Consider the following 15,757-nt stretch of genomic DNA (forward strand, 5'->3'; position numbering starts at 1 on the left):
CACCCAGCTTAGTATCGTCAGCAAACTTGCTGATGTTATTCTCAATGCCTTCATCTAAATCGTTGATGTAAATCGTAAACAGCTGTGGTCCCAATACCAAGCCCTGTGGCACCCCACTAGTCACCACCTGCCATTCCGAGAAACACCCATTCACCGCTACCCTTTGCTTTCTATCTGCCAACCAGTTTTCTATCCGTGTCAATGTCTTCCCCCCAATGCCCAGAGCTTTGATTTTACCTACCAATCTCCTGCGTGGGACCTTATCAAATGCCTTCTGAAAATCCAGGTACACTACGTCCACTGGATCTCCCCCGACAAACTTCCTGGTTACATCCTCGAAAAACTCCCAATAGATTAGTCAAACATGACTTACCCTTGGTAAATCCATGCTGGCTCGGCCCAATCCTATTTCTGCTATCTGGATATGCCACTATTTCATCTTTAATAATGGACTCTAGCATCCTCCTCACTACTGATGTTAGGCTGACAGGACGATAGTTCTCTGTTTTCTCTCTCCCTCCTTTCTTAAAAAGTGGGATAACATTAGCCATTCTCCAATCCTCAGGAACTGATCCTGAATCTAAGGAACTTCGGAAAATAATTACCAATGCATCTGCAATTTCCAGAGCCACCTCCTTTAGTACCCTAGGATGCAGACCATCCTATATCAAGCAAATCCAACCTGGAAGTAGATGGTGTTCACTTTAATGCCAGGGAGCCTCTCTGATGAGTCAGATGAGCTTAGAATATGGACCAACACTTGGAGCTGTGATGTCGTTAAGAGTCCTCCAGGTGTGATTGCAGGACGGTTCAGGATCGGCGGTTTAAAAGGCTGTGGATGTTTCAGATGCACAGAGGGGAATGTAAAGGAGCTTGGGGAGGAGGCTGTGCTTCTGGTTACAATGGCATTACTTAGAGAGGATATCCTGGAAGTCCAGTGAAGTCATCCAGACAGAATTTAGCAATAAGACAGGAGCAATCATGTTGCTGGGTTTACAGGACAGGCCTCCCAGCAGTCAACCGGTATAACAGCAACGGATATGTAAGCAAATTGCAGGAAGTTATAAGAACACTAGGGTTTTAGCAGTGGAGGACTTTGACTTTCCCAATGTTGACTGACTGCAAGGGACTCAGATGGGGTGGAATTTGTAGTTCTTCTAGAGACGGGCTGTTCTCAACCGGAAACTGGTCAGGTAGCGGAGGTGTTGTCTGAGGAACACCTTCAGAACAATGACTATGATCCTGTAAGTATTATGGTGGTTATAAAAAGGGATAGCATTGGCCCTCAAGCTGAACTGGGGGAGGACGAATTTCAATAGCACAATGGAGGATCTGGCAAAAGAAGACTGGGAGCAAATGCTTGTGGTTCAAATTACAACTGACAAGTGGGAATCTTTTTAAAACAGTTAGTCAGAGCCATAATGTTCTGATAAGGGTACAAGATTAAAGGACCTTGCATGATGAACATTGAAGGGTGAAAAAAAGAAAACATATGGCAAGTATAGGCAAGCGGGATTGAGTGAGTTTCTTGCAAAATAGAGTGTGCAAAGAAGAACTTAAGCAATTAGTATAGAAAAATGGGGCCATGAAGTATCCTTGGCAAGTAAGATTAAAGTGAATGTTGGTAACTTTCTATCTGGAGCAAGAGAGTAGCCAAGGGAAGAGTGGGCCCAAAGAGGGCCCAAAGAGTAATCTGTAAGTGGAGCCAGGGTATAGAGGCAAGATTCCACCAGAGTAATCCTTAACTGTATTCACCAAGGAGAAGGACATGGCAGAAAATGAGTTTGTGAAGTGGTACATAGATAATCTAGAGTGTTGGTACTAAGAAGGAGCCATTAGATGTTATGGAATATTGTCATCTATCCAGCTTTGGTTTGGAGGCTAGGAATGAGATAGGTGCAACTCTGACAGAAACTGATGAACCTTCAGTAGCTAGAAAATTGGAGGGTATCTAATGTTACTTTATTTAAGAAGGGTATTGCAGAAAAACCAAGGAACTACAGGCCACTGAGGCTTACCTTAGAAATTATTGGACGTATGTACATTTCGAAAAGCAGGGGCTGATCAGGGATAGTCAGCATGGCTTTGAGCCGGGGAGATCTTACTTCACAAATGTGATTCATTATTTTGAGGAGGCAACTAAGAAGATGGACGAATGGATGACTGTTGAGATTGCCTACATGGACTTCAGTAAAGCGGTTGACAAGGTCGCACAAGTAGGCTGATTCAGAAGCTTAAGGCACGTGGAATCCAAGGCAAGCTGGCTAACTAGATTGGTGATAGGAGTGAGAGGGTGGTGGTGGAAAGAAGCTTTCCCGATTGGAAGTCTGTAGCCAGTGGTGTATCACAAGAGTCAGCAAAGGAACCCTTTGTTTGTGATATATTTTAACAACTTGGATGTGAACATAGGAGATGACACAATAATTGATTGCTTTGTGGATGACATGAAAATGTTATCTAGGTTACAGAAGACAGTAGGCTAGTTGGAAAGCTGGGCAGTGCACATTCGATATGTACACATGACGCATGAACAAGCCAATTTAAAGCTTTCAGGGCTCATATGTTCAAGCATTTTACATGAATGTGGTAACAGTGACTTTCCTTCAGAAGAATATAGAGTTAAACAGCTTGATCACAGGCCCTCCAGCCCATTGAGTTTGCATCAACTGTCAACCATCTTTAAACCAATTCTCTTTTTATTCTCCCACTTTCCCATCAGGACACTCCCAGATGCTTCCACTTTCCTGTATAACAGGAGCAATTTACAGTGGCTTATTAACCTATCAGCTCGCACGTTTTTAGTTGGTGGGGAGGTGAACTAGAGCACCTGGAGGAGAGCCTTGTGGTCACATGGAGACCATGCAAACTCCACAAAGACAGCACTTGAGGCCGAGATTGAACCTAGGTCATGGAAGCTGTGGGGCAGCACTGCTGATATTATGGCCTGTATCGGGCTGAACCGCCAAAACTCCAGTTGAACCAAGTAGTGTGATCCTACTTGAAACAGATTTCACTAAGTTGTAGTATCATGTTGAAGACTGAATGACTTCTATGTTCCTCCGAGAAAGCGGAGCTACCAAGGGCACAAATACCTTCAGTGCAGATCTTTATTAATCTAAGTGGATGGAAGGGGAATCCATATAAGAGATCACAGACATCTCCAACTTATGATGTCCTGCTCTTTTCTTTAAGAAATAGCCTCTCCTCTTTAGCATGGATAGGTTCAAATCATGCTCCCCCTGACCATCAAAATGAAGGACATCTGTCCCTCTGAATGCTTTCTTATGCAAGAATTTCTGAACTTTTTTTTAAATGAAAAAAATAACACACCACTTCATCTTGCCAGCCCTTGCTCTGGGAACTCTAAGCTTGCATCCAAGTATGGGATGTGGTTCCCATGCATTGTTCTCATGTGAGACACTTCCTGTGGGGGTAAGCACAGATTTCCTTTGGGAAACAGAAGCCAAGAACCACAGTTTTCCAGCAAATTGAATTGTGCTTGATCTGACAATACTATGGTGATCTGCTAATAGTCACAGACAGTTCCTTAATCTCCTTGGAATCTGGCTCACAATATCAATTTACTGGCTTAACATTTGCAAACAAGAGGATGTTGGGAGGTGACGTAAGATAGACCATTAAATACAATGAATGGCTTCAATAGAGAGGATGTCTCCACATAAGAGATTCCAAAAGTCGAGGCTACAAAAGTAAAATAGCATGATTGTTTCTGTCTGGATTTACTTTGCCACCCAGCACGCGTGTGTGTATAAAGGTACCAACAAATCAGGTAAACTTTTTGTTTGTACCTTTTCCAACCATAGAACAGCACAGTAACAGGCCTACCAGCCCACGCCTGTGCTGAACAAAATACCAAATTAAACTAATCCCTTCTGCTTGCACACAATGCATATACCTGCATTCCATGCATATTTCCCACGTCTATCAAAACACCTCTTTAAATGCCTCTCTTCTGCCTGCTTCGGCCACCACCCCTGCCAGCACATTCCAGGTACCTGCTACTCTGAAAAAGACTTGGCTTGCACACCTCTTTGAAACTTTCTTCCTCTTACCTTAAGACAATGGCCCTTAGTATCCTGCATTTGGCTCTTATAATTTTAGAAGCATCTACCGAGTTTCCCTTCAGCTTCTGACACTCTGAATAAAACAATCCAAGCTTGTTCAACCTCCTTTTATAGCTAACACCCTCTAATCCTGGCCTGTTAAAACTCTTAAGTGCTTTTTAAAACTTCCACATCCTTCCTTTAATGGGGGAACCAGAGCTGTACACAATACAGCCCCAACGTAACTTCCTGACTCTTACATTCAGTACCCCAACCATTGAAGTAGGTCAATACTTGTCTTACCATTCTATGTGCTTATGTCACCACCTTCAGAAAACTGTGGACTTGGACTCCAAAATCCCTTGACTCATTTCTTTCAATACCCAGGTCTTTAAAGGAAGGTGGATTTCAGGATTCCTATCCCAGTGATCAATTAGTTGTTAATTACCAGTTCTGCTCTTCCTGCCAGAAGGATGTCTTAAACTGGAAAGGACACAAAGATGATTTAAGGGCACTATGCTAGATTTGAGTTGTCAGGAGAGACTAAATAGGTTAGGATGCGTCCCCCTTGGGCTGAGGAAGCTGAAGGGCGACCTCACAGAGGTTCATAAAATCAGGAGTGGCATTGATAAGGTGAGAGCTGATTAGGCCAATCCCCTGAACAGTGAGTGCAATGTATTACAGAAACATTGATGAACTCCAACCATACTGTCGACTTTGGACGTTGGAGACGGCGGGTCATTAATGGCCTGTGCTCTACTGGGAGCTAAGGGCCCAAGAAGGAAGAATAGATAAGGAGGGTAGCAATGATCTTTTCCCTTGAGTAGGGCAGTCCAGATCTAGAGGGCACAGGTTTAAAGTGCGAGGGATAAGATTTAAAAGGGATCTGAGGACAGTTTTTTCACACTGAGAGTAGTACGTGCACGGAACGACCTGCCAGAGGAAGCAGTAGAGGCAGGTACAGTCATGATATTTAAAAGGCATTTGAATGTGTACGTGGATAGCTATTTGGGTGGTTAGGTTAGACGGATATGGGCAAAATGAAGGCAAATGGGATTAGCTCAGTTGGTCAACTTGGTTGGCATGGGCAATTTGGGCCAAAGGGCTTGTTTTCCATGCTATATTGCTGTGTGATTTTTTTTTACATCAAGCGATTCTCCTTTGCCTATACAGCTTGTTACTTCTTCAACTAATTCCAATAGACTTGTCGGGCAAGATTTTCCCTTGAGTATACCATGCCGACTGCAGCCTATTTTATCATGTGCCTCCAAGTACCCTGAGACCTCATCCTTAATAGCCTTCTCCAAGATTGTCCCAACCACCGAGATCAGACTAACTGGCCTATAGTTTGCTTTCTTCGGCCTCTCTCCCTTGTTGAAGAGTGCAGTGCCATTTGCAATTTTCCAGTCTTCCAGAATCTAGTGATACTTGGAAGATCATTACTAATGCCTCCACAATCTCTTCAGCCACCTCTTTCTGAACTCTGAGGTCCACACCATCTGATCCAGGTGACTTAACTACCTTCAGACCTTTCAGTTTCCTAAGAACCTTCTCCCTAGTAATGGTAACTTCACACACTTCATGCCCCCTGACACCTGGAACTTCCACCATACTGCTTGCATCTTCCACAGTGAAGACTAATGCAAAATACTTATTCAGTTTGTCCACTAGTTCCTTGTCCCCCATTACCACCTCTCCAGCATAGTTTTCCAGAGGGCCAATATCCACTCTCGCCTCTCTTTTACACTCAATGTATCTGAAGAAACTTTTGGTATCCTCTTTAATATTATTGGCTACCCTACTTTCATAGTTCACCTTTACCTTCTTAATTACTTTTTTTGTTACCTTCTGTTGGTTTTTAAAAGCTTCCTAAACCTAACTTGCTACTACTTTTTTCTCTATAATATGCCCTTTTCTTTTGCTTTTATGTTGGTTTGACTGCTCTTGTTAGCCACAGTTGTGTCATCTTTCCTTTAGAATACTTTTCCCTCTTTGGGGTGTGTATATATCCTGTGCTTTCCAAATTGCTTCCAGAGATCCCAGATAGGAGGGAATGAAAGAATAATGTGTTTTTATTTTGGTTATTTATTACTATCTCATCTGAGCATTGTTCCCAATGCTATTCTGTGAACTCTGGCAAAATACCATTGTGACAGGAAGGAATACAAAATTGTAGTAGCCAAACTGGAGACTTCAGAATGTTGCTGAAAAAATGTATTTTTTTATAGTTGGTACCTTTCTCAGTACTGTATTATGCATGCTCACCCTGTATTCTGCTGATGATTGAGGCTGATGCTTCAAAATTGCTTGAACTATGCTCACAGTTCCTTCTATCTTAGCAATGAAGAAATACTGCAAAAGAGGAATGTTCCTGTATCAGTACAGACACCACAAGGTTATAATGATATAGAGCTCAGAGTTTAACTGACTTAAGCCATCAATAGTAGACACCAGAAAGCGCTGGAGAGTTAGCAATAACATTGTCTCGAGGAAATCATTCAAATCTGCTGGCAAGTTACTCAAGACGGCATCAGTGCCTCTCCCAAGCTCACGTCCCCAGCGTTAAGCCACTTAATACATGCATCAGCTATGTTTGGCAAGTGCTGTCATCTGCATGCATAGTACAAGATTACTGAAACTGAGGCTCTATCACAGCAAGAAATTATCAAGTGCATGTAGAGGGTGTTTAAGGGATGGGCTCTTTATCAAAGTTTATCAAAGGTCACTCTCAGTCCTGAGGAACTGTCTTAGATGGATGAGTTGAGCAAGCTAAGTCATTTCTCTTTGGCGTGAGGGAAGATGAGAGGCAACTTGATAGAGGTGTACGAGATGATGAAAGGCATTCCTAGATTGGACAGTCAGAGACATTTACCCAGGGAGGAAATGGCTCAAATGAGGGAGCATCATTTTAAGGTGATTGGAAGTAAGTACTAGGGAGATGTTAGAGGTAAGATTTTACACAGAGAGAGTGGTGGGTGCACAGAACACCCTGCCAGATGTGGTGGTAAAGGCAGATACATTAGGGACACTTCAGAAACTCTTAGGCATATATATGGGGTGAGGGGGACTATGTAGAAGGGAAGGGTTAGCTTGATCTTGGAGCAGGATAAAAGGTTGGCACAATATCATTGGCTGGTAGGCTTGTAGTGTGCTGCAGAGTACTGTGTTTTAAGAGGATGTTAATTATAAAAAAAATCCAGATCAAAATATGTCTTTGTCATACTTTTCTCAAGCTCCAGTCAGTAGGAGTCAATTTGGTATGAGAAAAAACATTGTTTTTGAATCAAAGTTAATATTGTGTCCTGGTGTTATAAATGTAAAAGCCCCTGGTGTCAGAAGGGGTGCATTAGAATGGACTGTCTCATGGAAAAGTGAGAGTTGGGATAAATGGGTTCTTTTCAGACTGGAAGGGGGTAACTAGAAAATTACCCCAGATATCAGATCTTGGGCTGCAATTCTTGGCCATTTATACTGTTCACCTGGACGGAGAAAAAGTAAGGTTCAGAATTTGTTGATACAAAATTAGGTGGCAGGCGTGTTCTGGTAAGAATACTGTAATTCTGCAACCGAATATCAATAGGTACGGTGGGTGGATGATTGGCAATTGGAGATTTATGAGGAGAAGTGTGAGGTTATGCACTTCAGTGTGTGAGAGAAATCAAACAGCAGATTATCATCTAAAGCAAGAGACTGAAAGTTAGTGGTGCAGAGGAATCTAGTTGTTCTAGTGCATGAATCACAAAAAAAAACAGCATGCAGGTCCAAAAAGTAGTTAAGGCAACCTGCATTTTTCATTACAAAATAGTTGGAATTTAAAAATAGAGAAGTTTCACTGCAAATATATAGGATATTAGTGAGGCCCCGTCTGGAATATTACATGCAGAGTTGGTCTCATTACCCAAAAATATGTAGTAAAATTGGAGGCAGTACAAAGGAGAATCTTTGGGCTTTTTCCTTAGAAGCTTGTCCTTTCAAGAGAGAAGAATAGAGAGTTGATCTTACTCAAACATTTAAGGTTTGAAGGGCTTGACAGGGTAGATACTGAGATGTTTTCACAAGTGGAAGTGTCTCAAACAAGGGGACATAACAACAAGATAAGGGGCTGGTTGTTTAAAACTGAGGTAAGGAGATTTCTTTTTCACTCAGAGGGCAGTGAATCTCTGGAATTCTCTGTCCTGGTGGGTGCTGGAAGCTGGATCACTAGACGTATTTAACATGGAGGTGTATACCTATTTGGTAGATTATAGAATCAAGAGGGATGGAGAAATGCATAGAGGTGCAGGTGAGCCCAACATAATCACATTATATGGCAGGGCAAGCTAGAAAGGTTGTTTAGCCTACTCCTGCCCCTGTTTTATGTTTTATTGTGTGCTTGTAGTTGGCAGAGGATGTATATCACCAGATTGTCATACTGTTTTCCAGTTGGCCACAGAGTGATGTGCAATGTGAGATGCTTTCATTCACCCATAGAGTTAAACATCAAACCTCAGTCATCGTTCCCATAGAAAAACTGCATATACTGGTAATTAACAATCCCATTGGTCGAGGCCATCTAACCCTCATACATGAGGAGAGAGTGTTACTTCAAAAGTACCGTTCAGCTATTTTACCAGAAAGTTTGTATCTTTAATTTTAATCTAGGCTTCTCAGTGGTGTGAGGAAATGACAGTCAACCTCATGGCGCCGAGCCTTCTTCCTGAATTACACTTACTGAAAGAGGTAAAGTTCTTCCTTTGGTAAGAAGCCTCTTGGCAGCATTAATCTATAACTTTCTAATGGGAACTTTAGATATTGCTCTGTGATTTTCTATTTTTTACTGACTGCTATTCAGATCAAATATGCATTGAAGTACGCAAAAACAATTATAAATAATCACCAAAAATTCTGTCTCTTCGTTCATTTGTGTCAGTGTTATGTATATGGCTGCAGGTTTGCATGTCAGCAAGACCAGGCAAAGTCTTTTCTTATCCTTGGCTTCAGAAGAGAATGCATTGGGGATGGGAAGGCAAATTTAACCATTTTCACCTATTGTAAATGAACCTTGTAGTAGTAGGGAAAGTGACTTTTTATCTTACAGATCTGCTGAAAAGATATTAAAATTGCTTTTGGAGGAGGAAACCCACACAGTAAGCCTGGCATCCAGCTGCATTGGCACTGCGTCAATCTCTGGTCCTTCTGAAATCTCAACAGAAAGTATTAATTCTAACAGATCATATTAAAAGAAATGAGTAATGTCAGGATAAAATAGATAACTGGTTTACTCTTTGCAGATCAAAGTGAAAGGTCCCAAGTACTGGGAGATTATGATGGATCTCTCTAAAGGAACTCAAAGTTTGCAGTGAGTATATAATACTTCACCCTACCCTTTTCATTTACTATGTAAATTAACATGCAGATTCATGTAGTTTACATTTAGTAATTTGCTCGCGATTCTCTTTTAGGTCAATCCTGTCAAAAGATGGTTTTCTTTACGTCAAGCTGCGGGCTGGACATCTCTCCTACTCAGAGGATCCAAAAGGGTTTCGCAGTCTTTTAGCTCAGACGTTCACCCATCGAAACCCTGAGTTCCTTTCTATCAAGGTATAACCAAAGGACTGCTCCCTTATGGTAAACTCTGATGTGTTGGAATTGGATTGTGTACAAGCTAATAAAATTTGCAGGAAAAAGTTGCACAAGGCTAATTTTTCTTTTGAACAGGATGTTAACATGTTGCTGTGCTTTCTTTACAGCCAGAAGCTGTTTCTGCTTTTACCTCTGACCCAGCTCTGCTATCATTTGCAGAGTACTTCTGCAAACATTCAAAGAAAGACGGCGAGGTAAGGATTGTTTACCAGACCTGCACAATCTTTTTTATTCTGCTTCAAAATTACGTGTTGTTGGTTCCTTAATTGCTGGAAAGTCTATCTTGTTTTTTTGCCTCCAGACCTTGCTTTCTACTATTTTGGCAAACGCTCCACAAAGTGATAAGTTATAGCCAGTAAACCATTTGAACTGCAATAGGATGAGGAAGAGGACATGATTTGATTTTACTTTAATTATTCATTGAATGCAGATGGCGATGCCAAAGCCAAAATTTATTACCTGTCCTTACAAGCCCTTGAGAAAGTGTTGAGCCTCCATCTGTATAACTTACTGTGGTGAATATTCTCCCAAGCCTTAGGAGGGTATTCCAGGATGGTCTCCACAGCAACATTGAAATAGTAATAATATCTATTGAATCAAGATGCTGTATCACTTATAGGAGAATCCACAGGACATATTTTTCTTGATACCATCTTTATATATCTAACTATCTGTTTATTTAGTGATACAACATAGTGTATGCCATTCTGTCTCTTCGAGCCAATCAGTGCCAGCAACTCCACTGCCTCAATTAACCCTAACCTAATCATGGGACAACTTACTATGATCACTTAACCTAGCTGGCATATTTTCGGACTATGGGGGGAAACTGGAGCACCCAGGGAAAACGTATGTATTTCATGGTGAGGACTTGCAGAAGCTCTTTACAGATGCCACTGGGAATTGAACCCTGGACTCCAGAATGCCCCGAGCTCTAATAACGTCACGCTAACTGCTACGCTACCATGGTGTCCATCTTGAAGCAGGACATAATAAAAGTTGTGGATTGGGAGAAGCCTTGTTAATTTGAAGCACTGAACCCTGTGGTCACTGTTGTATAACATATCAACAAGCAATGATTGTGTTTTGAGATAGTTATATATTCTGCACCAAAATGAATATGGGAAATTGAAGCAAAATAATATTTAGAATAGAAAATTAGCTGCCAATCAAGTCGTTTGGTTTGGGCTTCTTTGTGTTTCTGGGACCTGTAGGCATCCAGATATTCTCACCTGATCCCTCAACATCAGCTCCATAGCGAAGAAAGCCCAGCAGCATCTCTACTTTTTGCGAAGGCTGAGGAAAGTCCATCTCCCACCCCCCCCATCCTCATCACATTCTACAGGGGTTGTATTGAGATCATCCTGAGCAGATGTATCACTGCCTGGTTCGGAAATTGCACCATCTCGGATCGCAAGACCCTGCAGCGGATAGTGAGGTCAGCTGAGAAGATCATCGGGGTCTCTCTTCCTGCCATCACGGGCATTTACACTACACGCTGCATCCGCAAAGGAAACAGCATTATGAAGGACCCCATGCACCCCTCATACAATCTTTTCTCCCTCCTGCTGTCTGGGAAAAGGCTCCGAAGCATTCAGGCTCTCACAACCAGACTATGTAACTGTTTCTTCCCCCAAGCTATCAGACTCCTCAATACCCGAAGCCTGGACTGACACCTTGCCCTACTGTCCTGTTTATTATTTATTGTAATGCCTGCACTGTCTTTGTGCACTTTATGCAGTCCTGTGTAGGTCTGTCGTCTAGTGTAGCTTTCTCTGTGTTGTTTCATTACGTAGTTCAGTCTAGTTTTTGTACTGTGTCATGTAACACCATGGTCCTGAAAAACATTGTCTCATTTTTACTATGCACTGTACCAGCAGTTATGGTTGAAATGACAATAAAGGTTGACGACTTGATTATCCACCGGTCGTGCTTTGTGGATGATGGGAAGAATGAGGTCAATCACTTGGTGACTGGGGACGTCACGTGATGACGTAGGATTGCGACGTGGAAATCCAACTCTCCCGTAAAAAACCAGTAAAATAATGTTTAAGTGAAGAAAAGTTAGTAAATACTTTTTAAAAATTACTTATAAACTACTCAGGATTGTCTTAAGATTTGTCTCCTAAACAGAAGCACTACTTTGAAGACAACACAAGTTGGAAAAGAATCAAGGCCGGCCACCATGAAAGAACCTCGGGCTCAAGTGCATTTTACCTCCGGCGATGTAGAACAGGAAAATATGGCAACATTAACCGTTCCAAAAAAAAAGAGCAACAGGAATTGCGCATGCGTGAAGGAAGGGGCATGCGCAAACACGAGCAACCCAAACTACAAATCCCAGCTATGAATGGAACTGAAAGTGAAAGTGAATATGAGGTGGAATCAGATTCACTGGATAAATCAGATGAAGATAAAGAGACAAACAAAGAAGAGCAACAGGAAGAGGTTGGAGGTGATATTGGAGACATAAAAAAATCTTTGGTGCAAATAATGCATGAATTAAAAGCATTAAAAGTAATAAAAAAATAAAAATATGAAGATTATGTTTGAAAAAATGATGAAAAGACAGGACAAAATGGACAAGAAAATTTAAAACTTGGAAGAAACAACGGGAGACACCATTGATAGAGTGAATAAAATGGAAGATAATATTTCTGCCTGGACATCAGAAAGAAAATGGTTGTTGGAAAAAGTAGATGTACTTGAAAATTTTAGCAAACGAAATAATATTAAGATTGTTGGACTTAAAGAAGGTATAGAGGGAAAGGATCCAATAAATTTTTTTCAAAAACGGATTCCGGAAATTTTGGAAATGGAAGAAGGAACCCAGTTAATTGAAATTGAAAGGGCTCACAGAGCCTTAAGATCAAGACCTCAAGTCGATCAAAACCCATGATCAATCTTGATAAGATGCTTAAGATATCAAGATAAAGAAAAGATCCTGAAGGCGGCTGCCCAGCGTGCCAGAAAGAGAAACGGGCCATTGATGATAGAAGGGAAAACAGTTCTTTTCTATCCTGATATAAGTTATGACCTTTTGAAGAGAAAGAAGGAATTTAACCCAGTGAAAAAAGTTTTATGGGAAAAGGGTTATAAATTTATACTGCGCCACCTGGCAACCCTGATAATTTTTTTGGATGATGGAAAAAGAAGATCTTTTACTGATTATCGGGATGTGGAAGAATTTGCACAAGAACTCCCAAATATTCGCTAACCTCAGCCAAAGATTTAAAAGTGAAACGGATTAAAGATGAAGACAGGGACAGTGAATGGAGCTGATGAATGTTTAAGGACAGAAGAATATTTAGATATATTCTTAATTATATGATACAGGGGGAGAAAGGTAAAAATTTGAGAAATATTAATCGAGAGTAGTGATATTATTTTTTCTTCTCTTTATATACTTTATTATGTTACGGGGTTGCTGGGGGAACTTCGGATCGATTGCTACGGGATTCACGTGTGTAATCATGGCGATTGCCGTGACCCATACAACGGAGGGGGGGGTAATGTGTTTTTTTTAATTCACAATATTAGTAGGGGGATATTTTGTTTTTTTTTCTCTTTGTAATCTATTTTCTTTAATATTTCTTTCTTTGCCTGTACAATTGGGGGGGAGACACATAGCAACACGGAGAATTTGAAAAAGATTCCCCAAGGTACTGTGAAAGTTGAAAAGTTAGGTATTACTATAGACTGGAGTAACCCTGTAAAAATAATGACTAATTCACAGAATTTTTAAAGTTTTAATCTTAATGGGCCTAATGGACCGGTAAAAAGAAAAAGAATTTTAACATACATTAAGGAAATGAAAATAGATACAGCTTTTAGCTGCATTCCAGTTGAAAAAATTACTTATAATTTAAGAGATAAATATGGAGTATTTCTGAATATTTGACACCCTTATTTACAAAAGATAGGATTAAGTATATAGGTCCTCCGAAGATAAAATTATTGGTTATTTGGGGAAAGAAATAAATATACATATTAAAGCAATTATGAACACCATGGAGCATGTGGGGATCATCCGATATCCAGGCATTCTTTCTTTCATTCTTTCTTTCTTTCTCTTTCTACAGGGATATGTTAGGGGGGAGGGGGGAAGGGTTGATAATTCTTTTTCCTTCTGTAACCATTTGAAAATTCAATTAAAAAAATTTATTTAAAAAAATCACTGGGTGACTGAACTGCATTTGTGGCCATGTGATTTGATGTGGTTGGGTTTCCCGTCAGTGCTGAGTCCCTAGATTCTTGATTCACCTCAAATGAGTTGGTCAAGAAGGAATCATTTTGGTGATTCTCATGGTAAACAGTTAATTATTTATTGTGCACTTGGTTTAACTGAAAGTAAAGCAAACCTGAAGGCAGGTCTGAGATCAGCTGACCATCAGGCTGGGGGCGGAGCAGGAGGTGGGGTGAGAGAAATTTCTGGTTGAAATGGCTCTGCTGCTGGAACAGTTGCATTTATTTCCATAAAGATCACAAAGTAATTGTAATTTTCAGTAATTCAAAGTCTCCGGGTAGGGCAGCACCAGTGAAATGTTCAGGTACAGCTATAACTTGCTGGTATGGAAACTTTAAAGCTGTAGGATTTAATTCTGCGTCACTTCTGTTTTTTTCATCAAAGGAACCATTAATTGGATTCTACTTTAATTTTCTTTTAAGTCAGAAAGGAGGTGAGAACTTTTCTTTAAGAATTCCATGTGATATCCACCTTTTGATTTGCAGCTGAAGATATGGAAAGCGGGGATTTAAAACTCACATTCATTCGTACACCCAGCACAACTGTCCTACCACCTCAGTCCTACGGTTAGCTCAGGCTATTGCCCCCTTAATTTGCAACCAATTGGACCAAATATCAATGCTAAAGATGTCAAATATTCAAATTTATGACAAGCCAAATCAGATTTTTTAATGCATTATATTCTTGCTGAAGTATACTTAACGTCCACTGTGAGGGAGCTGATATTATTTATCCATAAGAAATTGCAGAATATATCATATTGCTTACTGTTATAGTATCTTTTGTATTGTTAATAATGTAGTTTTAATCAATAAATCTGTTGTCTCTTCAGAAACAGGAAGTGCTGGACTTACTTTCATCGATCCTGTATGAGTGTGTTACTCAGGAGAAGCCCGAAATGCTGCCCACGTATATGGCCATTGACCAGGTAAGTAGTTATCTTCTATAATTTTCATTGTTTTCTTCTCAATACAGTTGAGGAACTTACATTTCCAAATATTAAGCTTTACAACTTCCATTTCATCATGTCTATCAGCTCTTTGTGATGTAAATCCGCTACTTTTTGCACAGCTCCATGTTCCCCCTGTAACTTCACCCGCTAATCTCTTAAAAGATGCTCATTAGACTAGAACATTCTGTATTCTATCTCTCCCCTTAACGATGCTTCTCACGATCCTGTTCTCCCTGGTTTTAAATTAATAACCTCTTGTCGCCTTCCCCAGGGAGAGGGAATAGTCTTATCTACCTTCTCACATACAATGTTAAATCCTGCATTGAATCTTTGGTCTAGATCAGTGGTTCCCAACCTTTTTTTGGCCATGCCCCACCTAATCACCTCTAAAATCCTGATGCCCCCTATGGTGATATATAATTCTTATTATTCAAAAAGTGAACTCCTATTCACCTGGAGGAAACCTAAAAGACCATTAACTTGGTTTAAACAAGCTTCCAAAGAACATGGCATTCATGAAAGAGAAAAATAAAAGAACCAAAGGACTATTAAAGTTCTGAGGAAGATATTATTAAGAAATTGTAAAAAAAGAACATTAAGTGATATTAAAATAATAATAATAAATAAATAAAACAATGCCAATTCATTTCTACAGCATACAAAGACAGATACACCGTTTAAAAGAGATGACGCAATGTACACACCTTCACACTACCAAGAACCGAAAGCTACTGCAAAAAGCAGCATTGGCGCGATCTTGTACGAGTTTCTTACGTGTTTGGACTTGTTCATTCATTCCTTCCTGCATCAGTCAATTCATTAATTTAATTATGAAAGCCAATTGATGGTTGTAATGATGGTGATACTGTAGCG

General features: G+C 40.4%; 1 protein-coding gene across 1 annotated transcript in view; it reads left to right on the forward strand.

Annotated features, from left to right (window-relative positions):
* Positions 1–15,757, forward strand: part of anapc1 (anaphase promoting complex subunit 1) — a 235,295-nt gene that overhangs the window by 196,736 nt on the left and 22,802 nt on the right. The window contains exons 41-45 of the mRNA XM_059982885.1: positions 8,706–8,783; positions 9,335–9,402; positions 9,506–9,644; positions 9,794–9,880; positions 14,765–14,860. Coding sequence (XP_059838868.1) covers positions 8,706–8,783; positions 9,335–9,402; positions 9,506–9,644; positions 9,794–9,880; positions 14,765–14,860 — 468 coding nt within the window. The remainder of the gene's footprint in view (positions 1–8,705; positions 8,784–9,334; positions 9,403–9,505; positions 9,645–9,793; positions 9,881–14,764; positions 14,861–15,757) is intronic.

The sequence above is a fragment of the Hypanus sabinus genome, chromosome 10, assembly GCF_030144855.1.
Source record: "Hypanus sabinus isolate sHypSab1 chromosome 10, sHypSab1.hap1, whole genome shotgun sequence".
Lineage (NCBI taxonomy): Eukaryota > Metazoa > Chordata > Chondrichthyes > Myliobatiformes > Dasyatidae > Hypanus > Hypanus sabinus.